Raw genomic sequence first — 17,596 nt, forward strand, 5'->3', positions numbered from 1 at the left:
GAATAATAAAGATGAATGTATATGCGGCACTGCGTGTGACTTAAGAACTGACTGAAGACAAAAAGAAGGAGAGGGAAAAAATGCAGGACAGAGGGAACAAAGTGGGCTGAGGTATAGGAAATCATTGATTCAAACTTGAAAGGAAAAAGAACTTTGAAACAGAATTCACATGGGCACTCTAATGAGGGCAAGCCATCATTAATGTGCCATTTTGGCAGCCATATTTGAATCTATCGCACAGCAGTAACTCAGGCTAACAGTCGTATATATTTTCATACATATTTCAGGATGTCAGTGGGGCAGTTTCAGCTCTTGTTGGCAAAGCTGGGACCACATCTGAGGATGGAGAAACAATTTCAGAGATCCGACTGACCCGCATCTAGCAGCATCTAGCTGTTTGTCTGAGAAAAACATTGTATTATTTTACTATTTCTATATAATTGTATATTGAGTACTACTGGGTGTTTTATAGCTACATTGCATTTGCTACCAACCTCAGTGGTCTCATTGGTCAGATCTGTTTTTTTCGGCTATGAAAAAAAATCGAGGTTGGTGTGAAAAATTAAATCCCACAAATTCGTCCTGTGAAATGAACGCCTGCATTAACAAGAATCCAGAATATAAAAAAATATACCTGCAAATTAGACCAAAGTTTCTTGACTCCGTCTTCCTTACTGGTCAGCAGTCTTTCACCCAGTCACTCAAGGGCCGATCAGAGTGATTAGATGAATCTGTATGAATTGAAAGACACTATAAATAAAGACCAGCTGAAGAAAGCAGCCACAAGCCAGAGCAACAAGAACGTTTTTGACTAGTTCATCTTCATGTCAGCATAGAAAGAGAAAGATACAAAAAAAGGACGAGGAACCTGGGAGTAAGAGAAGATTAAAAAATCAGACAGAAAACTCAAACGCAAGAATAAGACAGTCTTGACTCACTAGTCCAGAAGAGGAAGATCACACCAAGAGAATGAGGCAGACACACACAAGGAGAGAGACAGACCATCATGTCATCTGGGATCACTGAACACTGTAATAGGCTTGAGTCTCGTCAGTTGGGCTCAGCTCAGGTCAGCTTGGCTGGAGATTTCTGTGCTGTCTTGTTGCCAACAGCCGCACATGGGAATATGATTCTCCAGCAGACCCAGAACAATCCAAGAAGGTCTCACTTAGCTGGCTTTGCGGGGGGGGGGGAAAAGAAATAATAGGTTCAAGTTTCCCAGAGGCTTCATACTGGCATAATATTTGCCCACTGGTTCATAATGGAACTAAAGTGAGCTCAGCACTGGAACGTGCTTGGCAAACCCTGCAGAGGGTACGAACTGTGTCTTCTGCACCGATGTTATTCTCACTGTAATTTTCTCCAAGTGTTCCCATTTTTTCAGTGTTTGAGATTCACACAGATACACACACACGCGCACACAGAGACACCCATACATACAGTACACACAGGATTTCTCATCACATACTGGCTTGGGTAGCAGCTGCATCTAGTACAACAAAGTAGGTGCTGTTTGAGTAAGGTCCCCATCTGTTTCTAAAATTTTATTCACAATAGCATAAGGGACAGTTGAGCCAAGCACATTTTCCTAAATTATAGCTCAGGAATGTTACTTAAGATGCAGACTTCTCATTTGCATTACAGCTCAAGCTTAGAAACAATCCATGTAAATGTATTTTGAAATTTTGACCATTCAAAGTTTTGTTAAACTTGTCATTTTTTCCAGTTTACCATCATCTACAAGTTTCTACAGATACAAGCCAGCAAACCACAGAAACATAATCGAGAATGATGACTTTAAATCTCCAATATGTAGTTTCTGAAATAAAATCAACATTATATTTTATTTTATAGAGGACATGCTTACTCGTGGGCAATAAAGAAATATAGAAATAAATCTTGCCATTGTCTGGTATGACTGGAAAGCTATGTGATGTTATTGAATGTTTATGATCAGTCACCTTGCTTAAATGAACTTGCAAATCCTACTTTTGAACAGAAATGAATCTTTCAGTGTTTGTATCTATACAGTGGCTTGCAAAAATATTATATGCTTGATATAGTATGTGAGAAATAAGTGTATATATATATATATATATATATATATATATATATATATATATATATATATATATATATATATATATTATTTATTTATTTATTTGAGTACACAGCCACTCGGGCTGCCAGGTTCATTTAAGTGGAGATGAGTAACAGACAACTGTAAAGCTAGGTTTGGTCTGTCAGTCCCTGACAGGTTGGCTCAGGGACTGACAGACCAAAGGAGTAGAGATAATACTGCATCTCAGAGGTGGACATAAGTAAAAGGTGAAATCATCTTTTCCAGTTAGATCTGCCTTGAAGGATGAAAATACTAACAGGGGGATCCAAAGAAACAAATGACCAATTAGCTACATACACTGGCTTGCAAAAGTATTCGGCCCCCTTGAACTTTCCCACATTTTGTCACATTACAGCCAAAAACACGAATCAATTTTATTGGAATTCCACGTGAAAGGCCAACACAAAGTGGTGCACACGTGAGAAGTGGAACCAAAATCATACATGATTCCAAACATTTTTTACAAATAAATAACTGCAAAGTGGGGTGTGGGTAATTATTCAGCCCCCTGAGTCAATACTTTGTAGAACCACCTTTTGCTGCAGTTACAGCTGCCAGTCTTTTAGGGTCTGTCTCTACCAGCTTTGCACATCTACAGACTGAAATCTTTGCTCATTCTTCTTTGCTAAACAGCTCCAGCTCAGTCAGATTAGATGGACAGCGTTTGTGAACAGCAGTTTCAGATCTTGCCACAGATTCTGGATTGGATTTAGATCTGGACTTTGACTGGGCCGTTCTAACACATGGATATGTTTTGTTTTAAACCGTTCCATTGTTGCCCTGGCTTTATGTTTAGGGTCGTTGTCCTGCTGGAAGGTGACCCTCCGCCCCGGTCTCAAGTCTTTTGCAGACTCCAAGAGGTTTTCTTCCAAGGTTGCCCTGTATTTGGCTCCATCCATCTTCCCATCAACTCTGACCAGCTTCCCTGTCCCTGCTGAAGAGAAGCAGCCCCAGAGCATGATGCTGCCACCACCATATTTGACAGTGGGGATGGTGTGTTCAGAGTGATGTGCAGTGTTAGTTTTCTGCCACACATAGCGTTTTGCATTTTGGCCAAAAAGTTCCATTTTGGTCTCATCTGACCAGAGCAGCTTCTTCCACATGTTTGCTGTGTCCCCCACATGGCTTGTGGCAAACTGCAAACGGGACTTCTTATGGTTTTCTGTTAACAATGGCTTTCTTCTTGCCACTCTTCCATAAAGGCCAACTTTGTGCAGTGCACGACTAATAGTTGTCCTGTGGACAGATTCCCCCACCTGAGCTGTAGATCTCTGCAGCTCGTCCAGAGTCACCATGGGCCTCTTGGCTGCATTTCTGATCAGCGCTCTCCTTGTTCGGCCTGTGAGTTTAGGTGGTTGTCTTGGTAGGTTTACAGTTGTGCCATACTCCTTCCATTTCTGAATGATGGCTTGAACAGTGCTCCGTGGGATGTTCAAGGCTTGGGAAATCTTTTTGTAGCCTAAGCCTGCTTTAAATGTCTCAATAACTTTATCCCTGACCTGTCTGGTGTGTTCTTTGGACTTCATGGTGTTGTTGCTCCCAATATTCTCTCAGACAACCTCTGAGGCCGTCACAGAGCAGCTGTATTTGTACACAGCAAAATCTCCAGTGTTAAATTAACACTAGAGAGTGTCTATATGGGTCCACACCTCTGAGTGTTAAATACAACACTGTTGAGTGTTAAATTAACACTTTTGACAGTGTTATATGTTTAAAAGAAACCTAGTCAGTTTTGAAGATTAACAAAGACTAACACTGAGCAGTGCTGATTTTCTAACACTGGAAAATAACTCAAAATGTTAGAAATATTCCAACACTCAGAGGTGTGGACCCATATAGACACTCTCCAGTGTTAATTTAACACTGGAGATTTTGCTGTGTAATGTCCAGTGTTGTGCAATCCACATTATTTAGTGTCTTCTGCAGTGCAAATATGCTTAAAGTGATTTAAGTGATGAAGTGAAACAATGTCCAGAAAGTCCAGTGTGTGTAAGAACTGTATGTGTGGGTCAGTACTGTGTGGTGGTGTGATTGAGAGACCGTATCGCCTGCAGGAAGAAGCTCCTCCTCAGTCTCTCTGTGTTGGTCTTCAGGGAGCGGAATCGCTTTCCTGACCTCAACAGAGAGAACAGTCTGTTGTTGGGATGGCTGAGGTCCTTCACGATCTTCCTGGCCTTGGTCCAGCACCGCCTGCTGTAGATTGAGTGCAGGTCAGGGAGCTCGGAGCGGATGGTGCGCTCAGCTGACTGCACAACCCTCTGTAGAGCTCGTCTGTCCTGCATGGTGCTGTTTCCGAACCAGGTTAAGATGTTTCCCGCCAGGATGCTCTCTATGGTGCAGGAGTAAAGGTTCCTGAGCACCTTGGAGGGCAGTTGGAAGTCTCTCAAGCGTCTGAGGTGGTAGAGACGCTGACGGGCCTTTTTCACCACGGTGTTGATGTGACAGGACCATGACAGGTCCTGCGTGATGTGAACTCCGAGGTATTTGAAGCTGTCCACTCTCTCCACTGGGCACTCGTTGATGACAGGGGTCTGGTAGTTCCTCTCCTGCTTAGTGCTGAAGTCCACTATCAGCTCCTTTGTCTTACTGACGTTTAGAAGGAGGTTGTTCCTCTGGCACCAGTTCTCCAGATTCCTAATCTCCTTCAGGTAGGCCGTCTCGTTGTTATCAGAGATCAGGCCCACCACGACGGTGTCGTCAGCAAACTTGATGATGGTGGTGGAGCTGGTAGTGGCCACACAGTCATATGTGTACAAAGAGTACAGCAGGGGGCTCAGAACACACCCCTGGGGGGCTCCAGTGCTGAGCCACTGTATATGTTAAAATGTAGTGTAGTGACAGTATGCTGCACTGTGCAGAATGTTGCTTAAATGTGTAAATCAAGCTTGGGTAACACTCCTATTTCATTAAGTGAGTTTGCGTGAGTGGGTTTGGTTTGTCACGCATGAAAAATTTGAAATGCATAGTTCACAAGTGTGCCTGAAGCAACTCGCTCTTGATGTTTGAGAGTTGAAGTTTTTGTGTCACAGATTATTCATATTTATCAATAATGTTATGATGTATGGGAAATACAGTGAGGACCCCAGAATGCAGGACTTGGCAAAATGGAGATGAACTCAAAATCACATCTTTAATGCAGGTAAAAATGGGGACAAAAAAAAAACAAAGGGCAAAATACAAAACCAAACAGTAACAGGACAACTGGCTGCCTGACATCATGAGGCACCGGGGACTAAAAGCAAAGATAAACTCACAATCATAGAAGGCTCTAAACGATAGCAATGATGAAATTAGTGAGGAGGTTAAAGGATCACATACTTGGTGAACAAGGTGGGACGAGTAGCCACAGAAAAAAGAAAATCATTGTGTGTGTCATTTGTCACAGAACTCCCTTCTCAAAGATACTTAGCCTATTGTTAAAGAGTTTTAAATCAGATACCGCAAGACCAACGAGGCAATATGGTAGTGGTGCTTATTGCAAAGAAACTAAAAAAGAGCAGATGATCAAAAGCACTTTCTCCTGAAAATACAGTTAAAGAACAACTTCTCATATGTCAGATGACACAGATTGGAATATGGCAGGGGCTTAAAATTTTGTCTCGAGCTTTTGTGTTCCATGGGCACAAAAATACTAGTTTGAACAAAGTGGCATAGATGTAGCACACGTCTCCATACTTCATGCAAGTATATTAATATATAAATATAAAAGTAACACAACAAACAATGACAGAAGACAACCTTTTCCTCATTACCACATGCTTTTAGTAGTGTGTTCAGCTCGTGATAATTGATGCTCTCTTAACTTGTTTAGGCTTTTAAAGATGGCCATCTGTATGTGACGCCATACGGTAAATCGTCACATAAATAGTGTTGCTTAATGACAATGATGCTACAGTGAATAAGATGGGATTCTAATGGAGAAGTGAATGAGTATAACTGCCGTTTAAAGCGCAGGTATTTGCTTTGTAATTGTGATTCATTATAACATAACAGCTTTTTTTAAATTCTAATGACACGTGAAACTCCCCAGCTTCTCTGTCATTTTCCTGCATGCTAGCAGGGGTAAAATGGAATGTGATGAATAGGCTTTCACTGCTCAAAAACTGTATTGTGATAAATTACCTGAGACTAACTTTGTTGTTTTCTCCTTCTCTCTGTCTCTGCTGAATTCCCTGCAGATGAATTCAAAGCCTTCCTGAAGCGATTGCCCACTGATCGCTTCCTGAATGTGTCCATGATAGCCAAGCTCTGGTCAGCCGACTTAACCCTCCAAAAACGTTATGCCCAGCTGGAGGCCAGCACCGTCCTTGTCCTCAGCAAAGCCCAGAAGATCATCAGGAAACTGTTCACGCTGAGTAAACGCTGCCCCAAACAGCCCCGCATCAGTCTCCCCCAACAAAGGTAGCTCACCGGGACACACTGACAGAGAACAAACCATTACTGGTATTTTATCTGGCTGCTGTGTTTGCAGCTATGGACTCTTTAACAGCCCACCTCAAAGGGGTGCACACATACCCCTTTATAAAACATTTGTTGATTGCACTGGAATTACATGGGTTTCGGCCTTGGGTTGTCTCTGTTGTAGGTTATGCATTACAATTTCTCTCACGTTTAAACCTCTTGGGCTATTTGACTGGCCACTTTATAACATTTACCTTGCTAGTACCAGGTTGGAACCCTGTTTGCCTTCCAATTGTCTTAATTCTCAATGGCATAGATTTAGCAAAAACATTCCTCAGTGAGTTTAGTCCATTTTGAGATAACAGCATCACACAGTTGCTACAGATTTGTCAGCTACACATACATAATGCAAATTGCCAATGGAGAAAAGGTGCTCTGTTGAATTGAGATGCTCTGACCGTTGGCCATTTGAGCACAGTGAACTCACTGTCACGTTCAAGGAACCAGTTTCAGGTGATTTGAGCGCTGTGACATGGCGTGTGATTCTGTTGGAAGCAGCCATCATAAAATGGGCATACTGTGGTCATAAAGGGATGGACACAGTCAGCAACAATACTGAGGTATGATGCTGCATTTTAATGATGCTCAGCTGGTACTAAAGGGCCCAGAATCTGCAAAGAAAATACTCCACACCAATACATCGCTACCAAGATACAAGACAGGATGGATGTGACACGTCTTATTTTGTGTTTATATATGTGTGTGTGTTCCTGTCTAGCTATCTTTGTGAGGACCGAAATCTGCCTTCTACTATACTTGTGAGAACCAACAGTCACTTGTGAGGACACACACACCAGTCCTCACAAATTTCAAGGCCTTTTTGAGGCTCAAAATGTGGTTTTAGTGTCAGGGTTACAATTAGGTTATGGTTAGGTTTGGGGTAAGGCTTAGGGTCAGGCATTTATTTTTAATGGTTAGAGTTAGGGTAAGGGGCCAGGGAAACCATTATGTCAATGAAGGCCCTCACTAAGATAGCTTAATGGGCTTGTGTGTGTGTGTGTGTGTCTGTGTGTGTGTCAAGATTAGAGAAATTACATGGCCAAGATTTTATTATATTCTCTCCCTCCCTCGCTCACAGACACATAACGGGTATGGCAGTCCATTCTCCCTGCAGCACGGACTACACTGCCCATGAGGCTACATTCTTTAGTGTTACAGGCGATGCCTGTAACACTCTGCCTGTTACCTTCATATTAAATCATTTTTGTGAATAATTTTTAAAAATATTTCTTCACGTCATTATGCGGACCGCAAGGAGGGGTGACATGGGCCGCAAGATTGAGACACAGACGTTACAGCCTCTTAATGTGTGTTTTGTCAAAAGTAGAGAGGGCATAGCCGAACCTACGAAACAGGAAAATACCTCAGTGTAATCCCTTTATTTCAGCAAAGTAACTGTATTCTGAATACCACCTTTTTAAACGGTAACTGTAACGGAATACAGTTACTCATATTTTGTATTTTAAATACGTAACGGCGGTACATGTATTCCGTTACTCCCCAACACTGCACATAGATCTGTAATCTTGTACTGAAGGCTGCGACTGAGTTCCAGAATGACCTTATGTTCATGTAATTCCCAGGGACGCGGGAACTTGTGTTTGTAACATGGAACAGGCACAACTTCTGATAAGAAGTCATTGCAGCTGAACAGACAGACAAAAAAGAGCGCTGCCTTTGTTGAAATCACCTCTTCAAATCATGTAACGAGTTAACTGACTCCCACAGTCTGAGTGAATTCTGCACGTGACCTCACTCAGTTTCAGTTTTTTGATTGATTGTTTTGTTTTTGCTGTTGTTTTTTTAAGGGAAAAATGAAGAAAGACCTTCAATTCAAACAATGCCAAAATGCCTCAAGGCGCTTTATATTGTAATGTAGACCCTACAATAATACATAGCAAAAACCCAACAATCATGTGACCTCCTATGAACAAGCACTTTGGCGACAGTGGGAAGGAAAAACTCCCTTTTAACAGGAAAAAACCTCCAACAGAACCAGGCTCAGGGAGGGGCGGGGCCATCTGCTGTGATTGTTTGGGGTGAGAGAAGGAAGACATGATAAAGACATGCTGTGGAAGAGATACAGAGATTAATAACAAGTATGATTCAATGCAGAGAGGTCTGTTAACACATATTGAGTGAGAAAAGTGACTGAAGAAGAAATACTCAATGCAACATGGGAATCCCCCAGCAGCCTACACCTATTGCAGCATAACTAAGATAAGATTCAGGGTCCAGCCCTAACTATATGCTTTAGGAAAAAGGAAAGTTTGAAGCCTAATCTTAAAAGTAGAGATAGTGTCTGTCTCCCAAACCAAAACTGGAAGCTGGTTCCACAGAAGAGGGACCCGAATACTGGTATACTGCTCTCCCTCCCATTCTAATAAAAACCTACAACCTATGAAAAGTATGTGGGCCTTGAGAGGTCAAATGGACTGCAGCTTAAGAAAACACCAGAACATGAAAGTGTCCTTCTATCAGGATTTCTCAGCCGAGGTGGCACGAAAGAGAAAGGAGTCGGTGAATGCGCGTTACTTGTAACGCGTTACTGTAATCTGATTACTTTTTTCAAGTAACGAGTAAAGTAAGGGATTACTATTGCAAAAATGGTAATTAGATTACCGTTACTTTCCCGTAGGAACGCTGTGTTACTGCGTTACTAAAACCGTGATTTTTTTGCGAGAATGTCTCATGACAGTGACGTAAGCAAGTGCAACGTTGGTGACAACAGCTGTGTACAGATCAACAACGGATCACATATCGAGTGCGGAGAGAGTATGAGCGTGCAGCGTTTAAAGCGTGGAAGTACTGACCTTACTTTGAGTTTGATTCCATAAAAAGTGACAAAAACATTAGCGTCCGTTGTGCGTGGGAAGAAAACTTCTTTTTACAGCGACAAAAACCCCTAAACTTCCAAGCAAGCACCAAGTGCGCTATGACGTAATGGGAAATTCACAGAGAAACTCGCGGATTCTTCCACTGACCGCTGCGGCACACCTGCACCAGGGTAAACCTCCGCCTACTCTACTCCTGCTTTACAGGTGAAAATAGAGCAAAAGGACCGCTAGACCAAAGGACTTTGTTTATTTTCTGCTGTGTTTTACTTGAATCTATTTGAAAGAGTGAGTGTAAACACACACACAAAAAAAATGTATGTGCTGGAATGTGCATAAAATAGGTTTAAATGCTAAACTAATTTCTTCCAGTCAGAGAATGTTGCATATAATTAAATTTTTTGCTTGATGCATAAAGTTAAAAGATTAAAATCAATAAAACAAGTTTTAAAAAGAGACTTTTCCATTTGATTACATTTTGTATGATGGATTATGCAGAAAAAGTAGAATTGGGCTGAAAGATCTATCGCTTTATCACCTCTTCAGGTTGTAAATCGCGTTTTTAAAAAGTAACTAAGTAACTAAGTAATTAATTACTTTTGAAAATAAGTAATCAGTAAAGTAACGGGATTACTTTTTTGGGGAAGTAATCAGTAATTAGTTACTGATTACTTTTTTTCAAGTAACTTGACCAACACTGCTCGCGACCATCCAGGACGTCAAGGACTATGTGAGCAAATTGCCAAGACCTAAATAAACTGTTGGTGCACGACAGTGCCATTCATATGTAAGTTACAAACTCGAGGCTTACAGCATTACAGTACTGTTAACGAGCTAAGGTATAGAGTATACTTTGATTTTTGACATACACTCCAGTGCGGGGATGGTACGCGTCTGTATCCCCCTACAGCTGTACTTTAGAGCAGGGTACATCTAGATGTGTAATTTATTTTACTTTACTTTGTGTTATTTGTGTTGGGGAGGGTTGAGGTTTCCAGGCTTTGTGTTCAGGTTTTGCTGGGAACCAGTGTTCTTGTTTTATGTTCAACTATTTTGGTTAATAGGTTAAGACTGGTCAAATGTAGATTTGGTTAAATATGTAAACAGCATATGCTTTTCCTGTATGTCAGTTAAGATAAGTACTTGGAATGTTAAAGGGTCCAACAATGTGATGAAAAGAAAGTCAATTTTAAATTCTCTGAAGAAACGTTTTATTCACATTGCTTTTTTGCAAGAAATCCATCTGACAGATGATGAACATAGAAAATACTGTAAAGAATGGGTTGGTCATATTTTTTTCTCATCCTACTCCACAAATAAAAGGGGGGTTATTACCCTTATACACAAAAATCTTCCCTTCACTGTTACAGCCACTCACAAGGACAATGATGGAAGGTATATATTGGTTAAAGGCATGTTGCATGGGGAAACTGTTTTCCTAGGTAATATATATGCGCCGAATGCACAGGATGATGAGTTTTACACAGTATTATTTAGTCAATTAGTGGACATGGACTGTGCTAATATAATACTAGTGGGTGACTTTAACTGTGTTCTATGCCCCAAAATGGATAAATCTCCCCCACAATCTACTTTGTCAAAAAATCCCAAAACCCTTTGGCAAATTATAAATGAGCTTGACCTTATAGATGTCTGGCGACACTATAACCCATTATCTAAAGAATACACTTTCTACTCTAACCCTCACTTGTCAGCATCTCGTATAGATTATATTTTTATGTCCAAGTGTATCAGTCAGTTAGTTCAAGCAGGTAAATATTGGTCATATAGGTCTCTCTGACCATGCTCCTGTAGTCCCAACCCATGAGACATATTGAGCGCTCTAGGTCTTGGAAGATGAGCACACTGTCTCTTTTGGATGAGAAATTTATACACTTCATAACAGAGCAAACAACATTATTTTTTAGAAATAAATGATAAAGGGCAGATAGACACGAGAACTTTATGGGATAGCTATAAGGCTTACATGAGAGGGATGATTATTTCATACACAAGTCATAAAAGAAAGCAACGATTAACAAGGTAGTTAGAGATCGAGAATAATATAAAAAAGCTGGAGAAACAATATTATGTAACAAAATCAGCTGAAACATTAAGTGAGCTTAATATTGCCAGGACATCTTTGCATAATTTGATAATGCGAAAGGCTGAAAGAGACGTCCTTCTTGCCAGACGACGGCTTTTTCAATCAGCTAATAAGCCTAACCGCTTTTTGGCTCGTCTTGTAAGGAATACTCCATCAAGTTCTTTTATCACAGCTATTGTGGATGTGAATGGTGAAAGGCAAGTAGGAAACCATCAGATTAATGAGTGCTTTAGAGAATTCTATACAAACATATCAGTCTGAGATGGATATAACAAGGCTTAACTCAGGCTTTTTTCTAAACGACTTAGTATTCCCTCAGCTCTCTGAAGATCAGGTTAGCCTGCTGGAGTCACCCATTAGATTGATGGAGGTGGATAAAGCTATATCTGCACTCCAGTCAGGGAATATATAAGAATTTTTTAAGATAGTGAAAGTGAAGTTAAATAGTTTATTATTAAGGGTTTTTAATAAAGCATTTGAAGAATCGAAACTCCCTGAATCTATGTACCAGGCTAATATAACATTGATAGCTAAAAAAGATAAAAACCCGGAGTTATGCTCATCTTTCAGGCCTATTAGCCTTCTTGGTGTTGATAATAAGAAAAAGTGATGTGCTCTATTGTGCATGCTGACCAGACAGGCTTTATTAAGGGGAGGAATTCTTACAATAATACTCGACGTCTATTTAATATTATTCATTTTTTTAATTTTTATCAGATCTCTGGGGTTGTTGTTTCTATGGATGCCGAAAAGGCATTTGATAGAATTGAATGGGAATATCTGATTGAAATAATGAGAAGATTTGGGTTTGGAAAAAACTGTCTGGGGTGGATCAAAATTATATACAAATCACCAACAGCATCAGTGTTAACTAACGGCTTGTTATCTTCCCCAATGACATTGAGCAGAGGTACAGCACAAGGTAGCCCATTGTCACCACTATTATTTGCTTTGGCCATTGAGCCCTTGGCCATGGCCATTAGACAAAATCCAAGTGTTGCTGGAGTTAAAATTGGGAATAGACAACATAAAATCCTGCTCTATGCTGACGATATTCTTCTGACACTGACTGACCCTGCTAACTCTCTACCTGTTCTTACTAGGTGTATCAAGGACTTTGGTCTTATATCTGGATACAAGGTAAATTTTGATAAATCTGTTATAATGACTCTGTGTAGTGGAAAGGACACTGAACCTTTATATGTTAAACCTTTTCATTAGGCACCATCAGGTTTTGTATATTTGGGACTTAAAGTTACACCAAATGTTGGTCACTTATATAGAGAAAATATTAATGGAATGGTTCAAGATCTTCAAGAGATGCTGACAAGATGGAGGTGACTTCCAATATCATTTTTGGGAAGAATAAATCTAATTAAGATGGTAATCCTACCGAAAATACTATATTATAGTAGAGGTGGGAATCACCATACATCCCACGATACGATATTATCACAATACTTAACGCACGATACGATATTATTGCAATTTTTTAAAATATTTTGCGATATTCAGATTCTGTACATAAAGGTAAACTTTATCAATATTCATTTATCTAATATCAAAGTCTCGCACTCAGTCTTTCTCTCATTTCAGTCAGTTTTATTGTTGACAAACTGAACGGTTTGTATTACAGTCTAGTCCAACTTAACTGAATGCAACCATCTGGTACAATTATAGCTATTCTAAACTATGCAATTTATGAAAACTATGCAGCCCCTTCAGCAACTGAAGAATTTGAAAGTAAATTAAAACAAAATATAATTTTACATTAAATAAAAAAGTTTTAAACTTAATTAAAATAAAACATGTCTTAAATTAAAATAAGTAAACTGTCATGTTTATTGCTGTCAAAAAAAGAAGTTAAACACATTTGGACAGTGAAGGAATGTCAGGATTCTTGCTCAGAAAAAGGATCAACATGCTCTGAAGTCAGAGCATGTTCCAGTCCACAAAAACGTTTTTTGTAACAAAATATCGATTTCTGCTGTCCCTGTATCGATACATTATTAGCAAACAAAATATCACGATACTACAAAGTATCGATTTTTTCCCCCACCCCTATATTATACAGGCATGTTGTTTGTAATTTTGAAATCAGAAGATATTAAAGCAATTAACAAGGCTATGGTGGATTTCATTTGGGCAGGAAGAAAACCCAAAATTAAATTGGAGACACTACAGCTACCGAAAGATCTGGGCGGATGGGGAGTGCCAAACATAGAAAATTATGTTCTCTCAATGCAAGCGAGGTTTCTTTCTGCCTGGATACATGAATATTCTGATCTGCCATGGCTAAATATTGAGGAAGTATCATGTAAACCATCCTCACCTGTTAACTTTTTAGGGAAACGTCTAAATGATTTACCTCACGTAATAAAGTATAACCCACTAATATATAATGCTATGTGGACTGAGAAAACTTTTTAACAGTAGTCTTCTGTTTAATATTTTGTCAACGTTTATAAATAATCCAGATCTTCTCCCGCAAAACATAAAGTAGGTGTAAAGAGGTTTTATGACCTCTTTAAACATGGTGAGTTTAAATCATTTGAATCCTTGAAGTCCCAGTATTCTATGTCAAAGACTGAGTTTTATAAGTATTTGCAATTGAGAAATTATGTGTGAAAAAATGCTAAATCATTACAAATCGCAACAGCCTCTTTTCGGTTGGAGAAATTCTTTCTAGATAATAGGGAGCATAAACATTTTGTATCGAAGTTTCATTCAGAGATTTATGCCCTAATTGTGGATAAACTGGCATGGTTGAGAAAATCTTGGGGGACGTTGCTTAAATGTGAAATAGATATACAGGCATGGGACAAAATCCTGCTCCTTCCATCTAAAATCTCTGTTTGTAACCGATTTAAAGAACTGCAGTACAAAATCCTGCACAACGTATATATTTCTCCGTATATTTATAGTAAGTATAATATGGGAACATCTCCAAATTGTCTCAAGTGTAAGGTCAGAGTGGGCACTAGATTCCACTGCTTGTGGGAAAGTGCTATTATTCAATCATTTTGGAAAGAGGTCTGCGCCAATATTAGTACAGCCATTGGTCAGCAGGTGACAGAACACCCATTAGCTTATTGGGATATATCCCTGTTTCACTGGTACAACATGAGCATGTAATTCAGTCACTGTTAATGTTGGCCAGGAAAAGCATTATGTTGAGATGGCTGGCAGCTGAGCCTCCCTCCATTTCTCTATGGAAGTCGCTCATCATTGATGTTATGACTCTGATCAGTTTGGGACATTACATTGATGGGAGCTCCCGAGGTTTTGTGGACAAATGGAAGAAACCACTGGAAGCACTGGGAGTAACTTGTAAACTGGACCCTAATGGACGATTATTATGGACATAATGTTGTAATATTCTAGTGCTGTGCAGAATTGTTATTTTGGACGTGAACCAGTCTTGTATTTGTTGGGGGGAAAAGTTAAATAAAAGTTTAAAAAAAAAAGAAAACACCAGAACAATGCTGAAAAAGCACACAAAACACAGTGGAGATGGGAAAAAAACACAACAGAAGTTAAATAAAACACACTACAAGTAGAAAAAAATCTCACAAAATATGACAGAAGCGTTTTTGGGGCGATATTAATGTCACGGACCAGCTGTGGAAGTGACAGATACCAAAACATGCGAAGGGCTGCACTGAAATATGCTTAAAAGAGCCGTAGGATTCATCAGTGTTGTGAGTAAAAAAAGATGTAGGTAATGTGGGTTTTAATGGCATCATCCATATAATACTGCGGACCCATTTTTGCTATTAGCCCTTCACTGTTAGCATATCACTTCCATTGTAGGAGGGAGAAGAGATAAGTGCTGACTGGATCAAGAGAAGAGAGGAGAAGAGAAGAGGGGTCTAGTTACAGGTTGTGGGGGCCTTTGTAGGCTGAGGTACATGGTTCTGTGGCATGCTGTAATCAAGTCCTCTCACAGACTGACAGCTTGGCACTTGTTTACAGAGGACTTTAATTTCCCTGACAGTCCTTTCCCTCCACCAATCACTCCATCTTCCCTTTGCCCATTCTGTGTAGAGTCTTGTCTTTATTTTTCTCCCTCAGTTACCTTTGTCTCACTCTCGCGCTCCTTGCTCTCTCTATCGTACCCTGTCACTCAGTCGTAACCCCATTTGCGCCGGCAACAAGTTAATGGTTGCTGCTACAGCTGAAAAAGCTTCCTGTTTTCTTCTGCACAAATCCATTTGTTTTATCATCATTTATTTTTGTCTATTTACACAGGCCTGAGGGGGAGGAATTGCTGAAGCATTTGGGCAATTTTTTGTGTTATTTCCCAAGCTTAGCCTGGGGATAGAATCTCAGCAGAGCTAATTTTCAGTCTAAACTTGTTGCTACTGTTACTGCACCAAAGTGGATGGTAATTTATGTATGCTTTCATTTCCATCTGTACTGTAGGCACACCGAACACCCATCCTTCTACAAAAAGGTGTCAAGTCATTATAGTATAATCTTATGTATTAAGAAGATGGAGCAAACTATGGATTCATTTTTCACTTGTTGAAATCCAAAAAGTGTGAGCAAAGGGCATGACTATTTAGAGCTACAACAAAACAAAGATATTGCCACTGATGTACTATTAACCAACACTGTCCATTGGTTTTTTACTTCTCTTGACATCGAGTCAATAGATTTAGTTCTACAGTAGATTTCACCTGTATTTGCTTGATTTTATTATTATTATTATTATTATTATTATTATTATTATTATTATTATACATTGGGACACTGTTCTATTCTTGCTAATTTGCCAGAATTGTCCAGGGTTAAATCAATACTTTGCTTTTTTCACTTTACCTCTTTAACTTGGAGAACACCCTGATACTCAATGACAGTTACATTTGGATGACTGATGCTAGGTGCTTCTATCTGTTTGATTGTGGTTTCCAGCTTCTGTTCCAGGTGTACACATCTTTTCTCAGTTTTCTCCAGTTTACGGACTTTATCTTGTAGGTCTGTCTCTTACCCGCTCGCCTTCAATTCTTTCGTGTTTTTTTTTCCATTTATTTTATTTTTTAACTACTGTTATAAAGTAACAGTAAATAAGAAGACCACATACAAGGACATTACAGAAGGCTTTGAGAATTTGAATGTTTGAAGATACATTACACACTATTTAGCTTCTAAGAAAAAAATCTCTGTATATGTCTGTTACCCATGGTAGAATTTAACAACAACAGTATTGTAAAGTAAAACTTGCAGGGCAAGATGTTTTTAAACTTTATTTTGGTTCAAGGTAAGAAAAACTTTTGAGCATGTTTTAAAAATTAGATTTATTATTGATCCTGAGCACTGAAAGCTAAACTCATTGTAGATAATGTTTCCAAATAACTGTTACAATATAGCTCTGTTTTTTGTTTAAAAATAGCTTCTGAGTAGCAAAGCTCGGTAAACTGTAATAAAGTGCCTTCTAATGGCCTATTAGAAGAGTTTTAAAATAGACTCGAGGAGAAAATAGTCTGTAAAGGTTAGTGACCAAAATAAACAGCTGTGTTTATTGAACAAATAAACAGCTGAAGCACTGAACTAAAATGTAACTAACTAAAATGTTAGCACTCACATTATTAACTAAAATTCTCTAATACTCACTACATGGAAAAAATACACACATTAATAGATGACAATGAACACAAACAACACACTAAATTCAAGATGGGGAAAACATCACCTGAATTAGCCAGTAATTTCAGTGTTAAATGTGGAAACCTCTAGTAAACTGCCCTAATAAATGCTTAGGACTCAGGTTGGCTTTCTAGAGTGGGTCAGGTCGACACTAGAGGAAACTGTGGATCTGAACCATAGTGCAACTAAACTTATTGTGACTTGCAGTCTCCCTGCAAATTTATAATTTAATATAACAAATACTGATTTTTTGCAAGGGCAAGTTGCTGAGCTCACGCAGCGCTGTTGCTAATCCTTTACAAGACCCTAACCCAAAACTCCAACCCCAATTTTTTTTATTAGTGTGTGGTCAAATTTGGGACTTTGCAGGGTGGCTTTATGATTATTATTTTTGTTGTGTTTTAATATTCTTATCCAATATAT

General features: G+C 39.3%; 2 protein-coding genes across 5 annotated transcripts in view; both read left to right on the plus strand.

Moving 5' to 3' along the window:
* The window catches only part of LOC308412688 (uncharacterized protein), a 512,620-nt gene that overhangs the window by 300,200 nt on the left and 194,824 nt on the right, over positions 1-17,596 (plus strand). The gene's annotated exons all lie outside the window — the stretch shown is intronic.
* brinp2 (bone morphogenetic protein/retinoic acid inducible neural-specific 2) overlaps positions 1-17,596 on the plus strand; it is a 285,511-nt gene that overhangs the window by 263,303 nt on the left and 4,612 nt on the right. For all 4 annotated transcript variants that reach the window (XM_080907211.1, XM_080907210.1, XM_080907212.1 and 1 more), the window contains one exon: positions 6,301-6,523. In XM_080907211.1, the coding sequence (XP_080763337.1) occupies positions 6,301-6,523 (223 nt within the window). The remainder of the gene's footprint in view (positions 1-6,300; positions 6,524-17,596) is intronic.

Source organism: Rhamphochromis sp. 'chilingali' (assembly GCF_963969265.1).
Source record: "Rhamphochromis sp. 'chilingali' genome assembly, chromosome: 16".
Lineage (NCBI taxonomy): Eukaryota > Metazoa > Chordata > Actinopteri > Cichliformes > Cichlidae > Rhamphochromis > Rhamphochromis sp. 'chilingali'.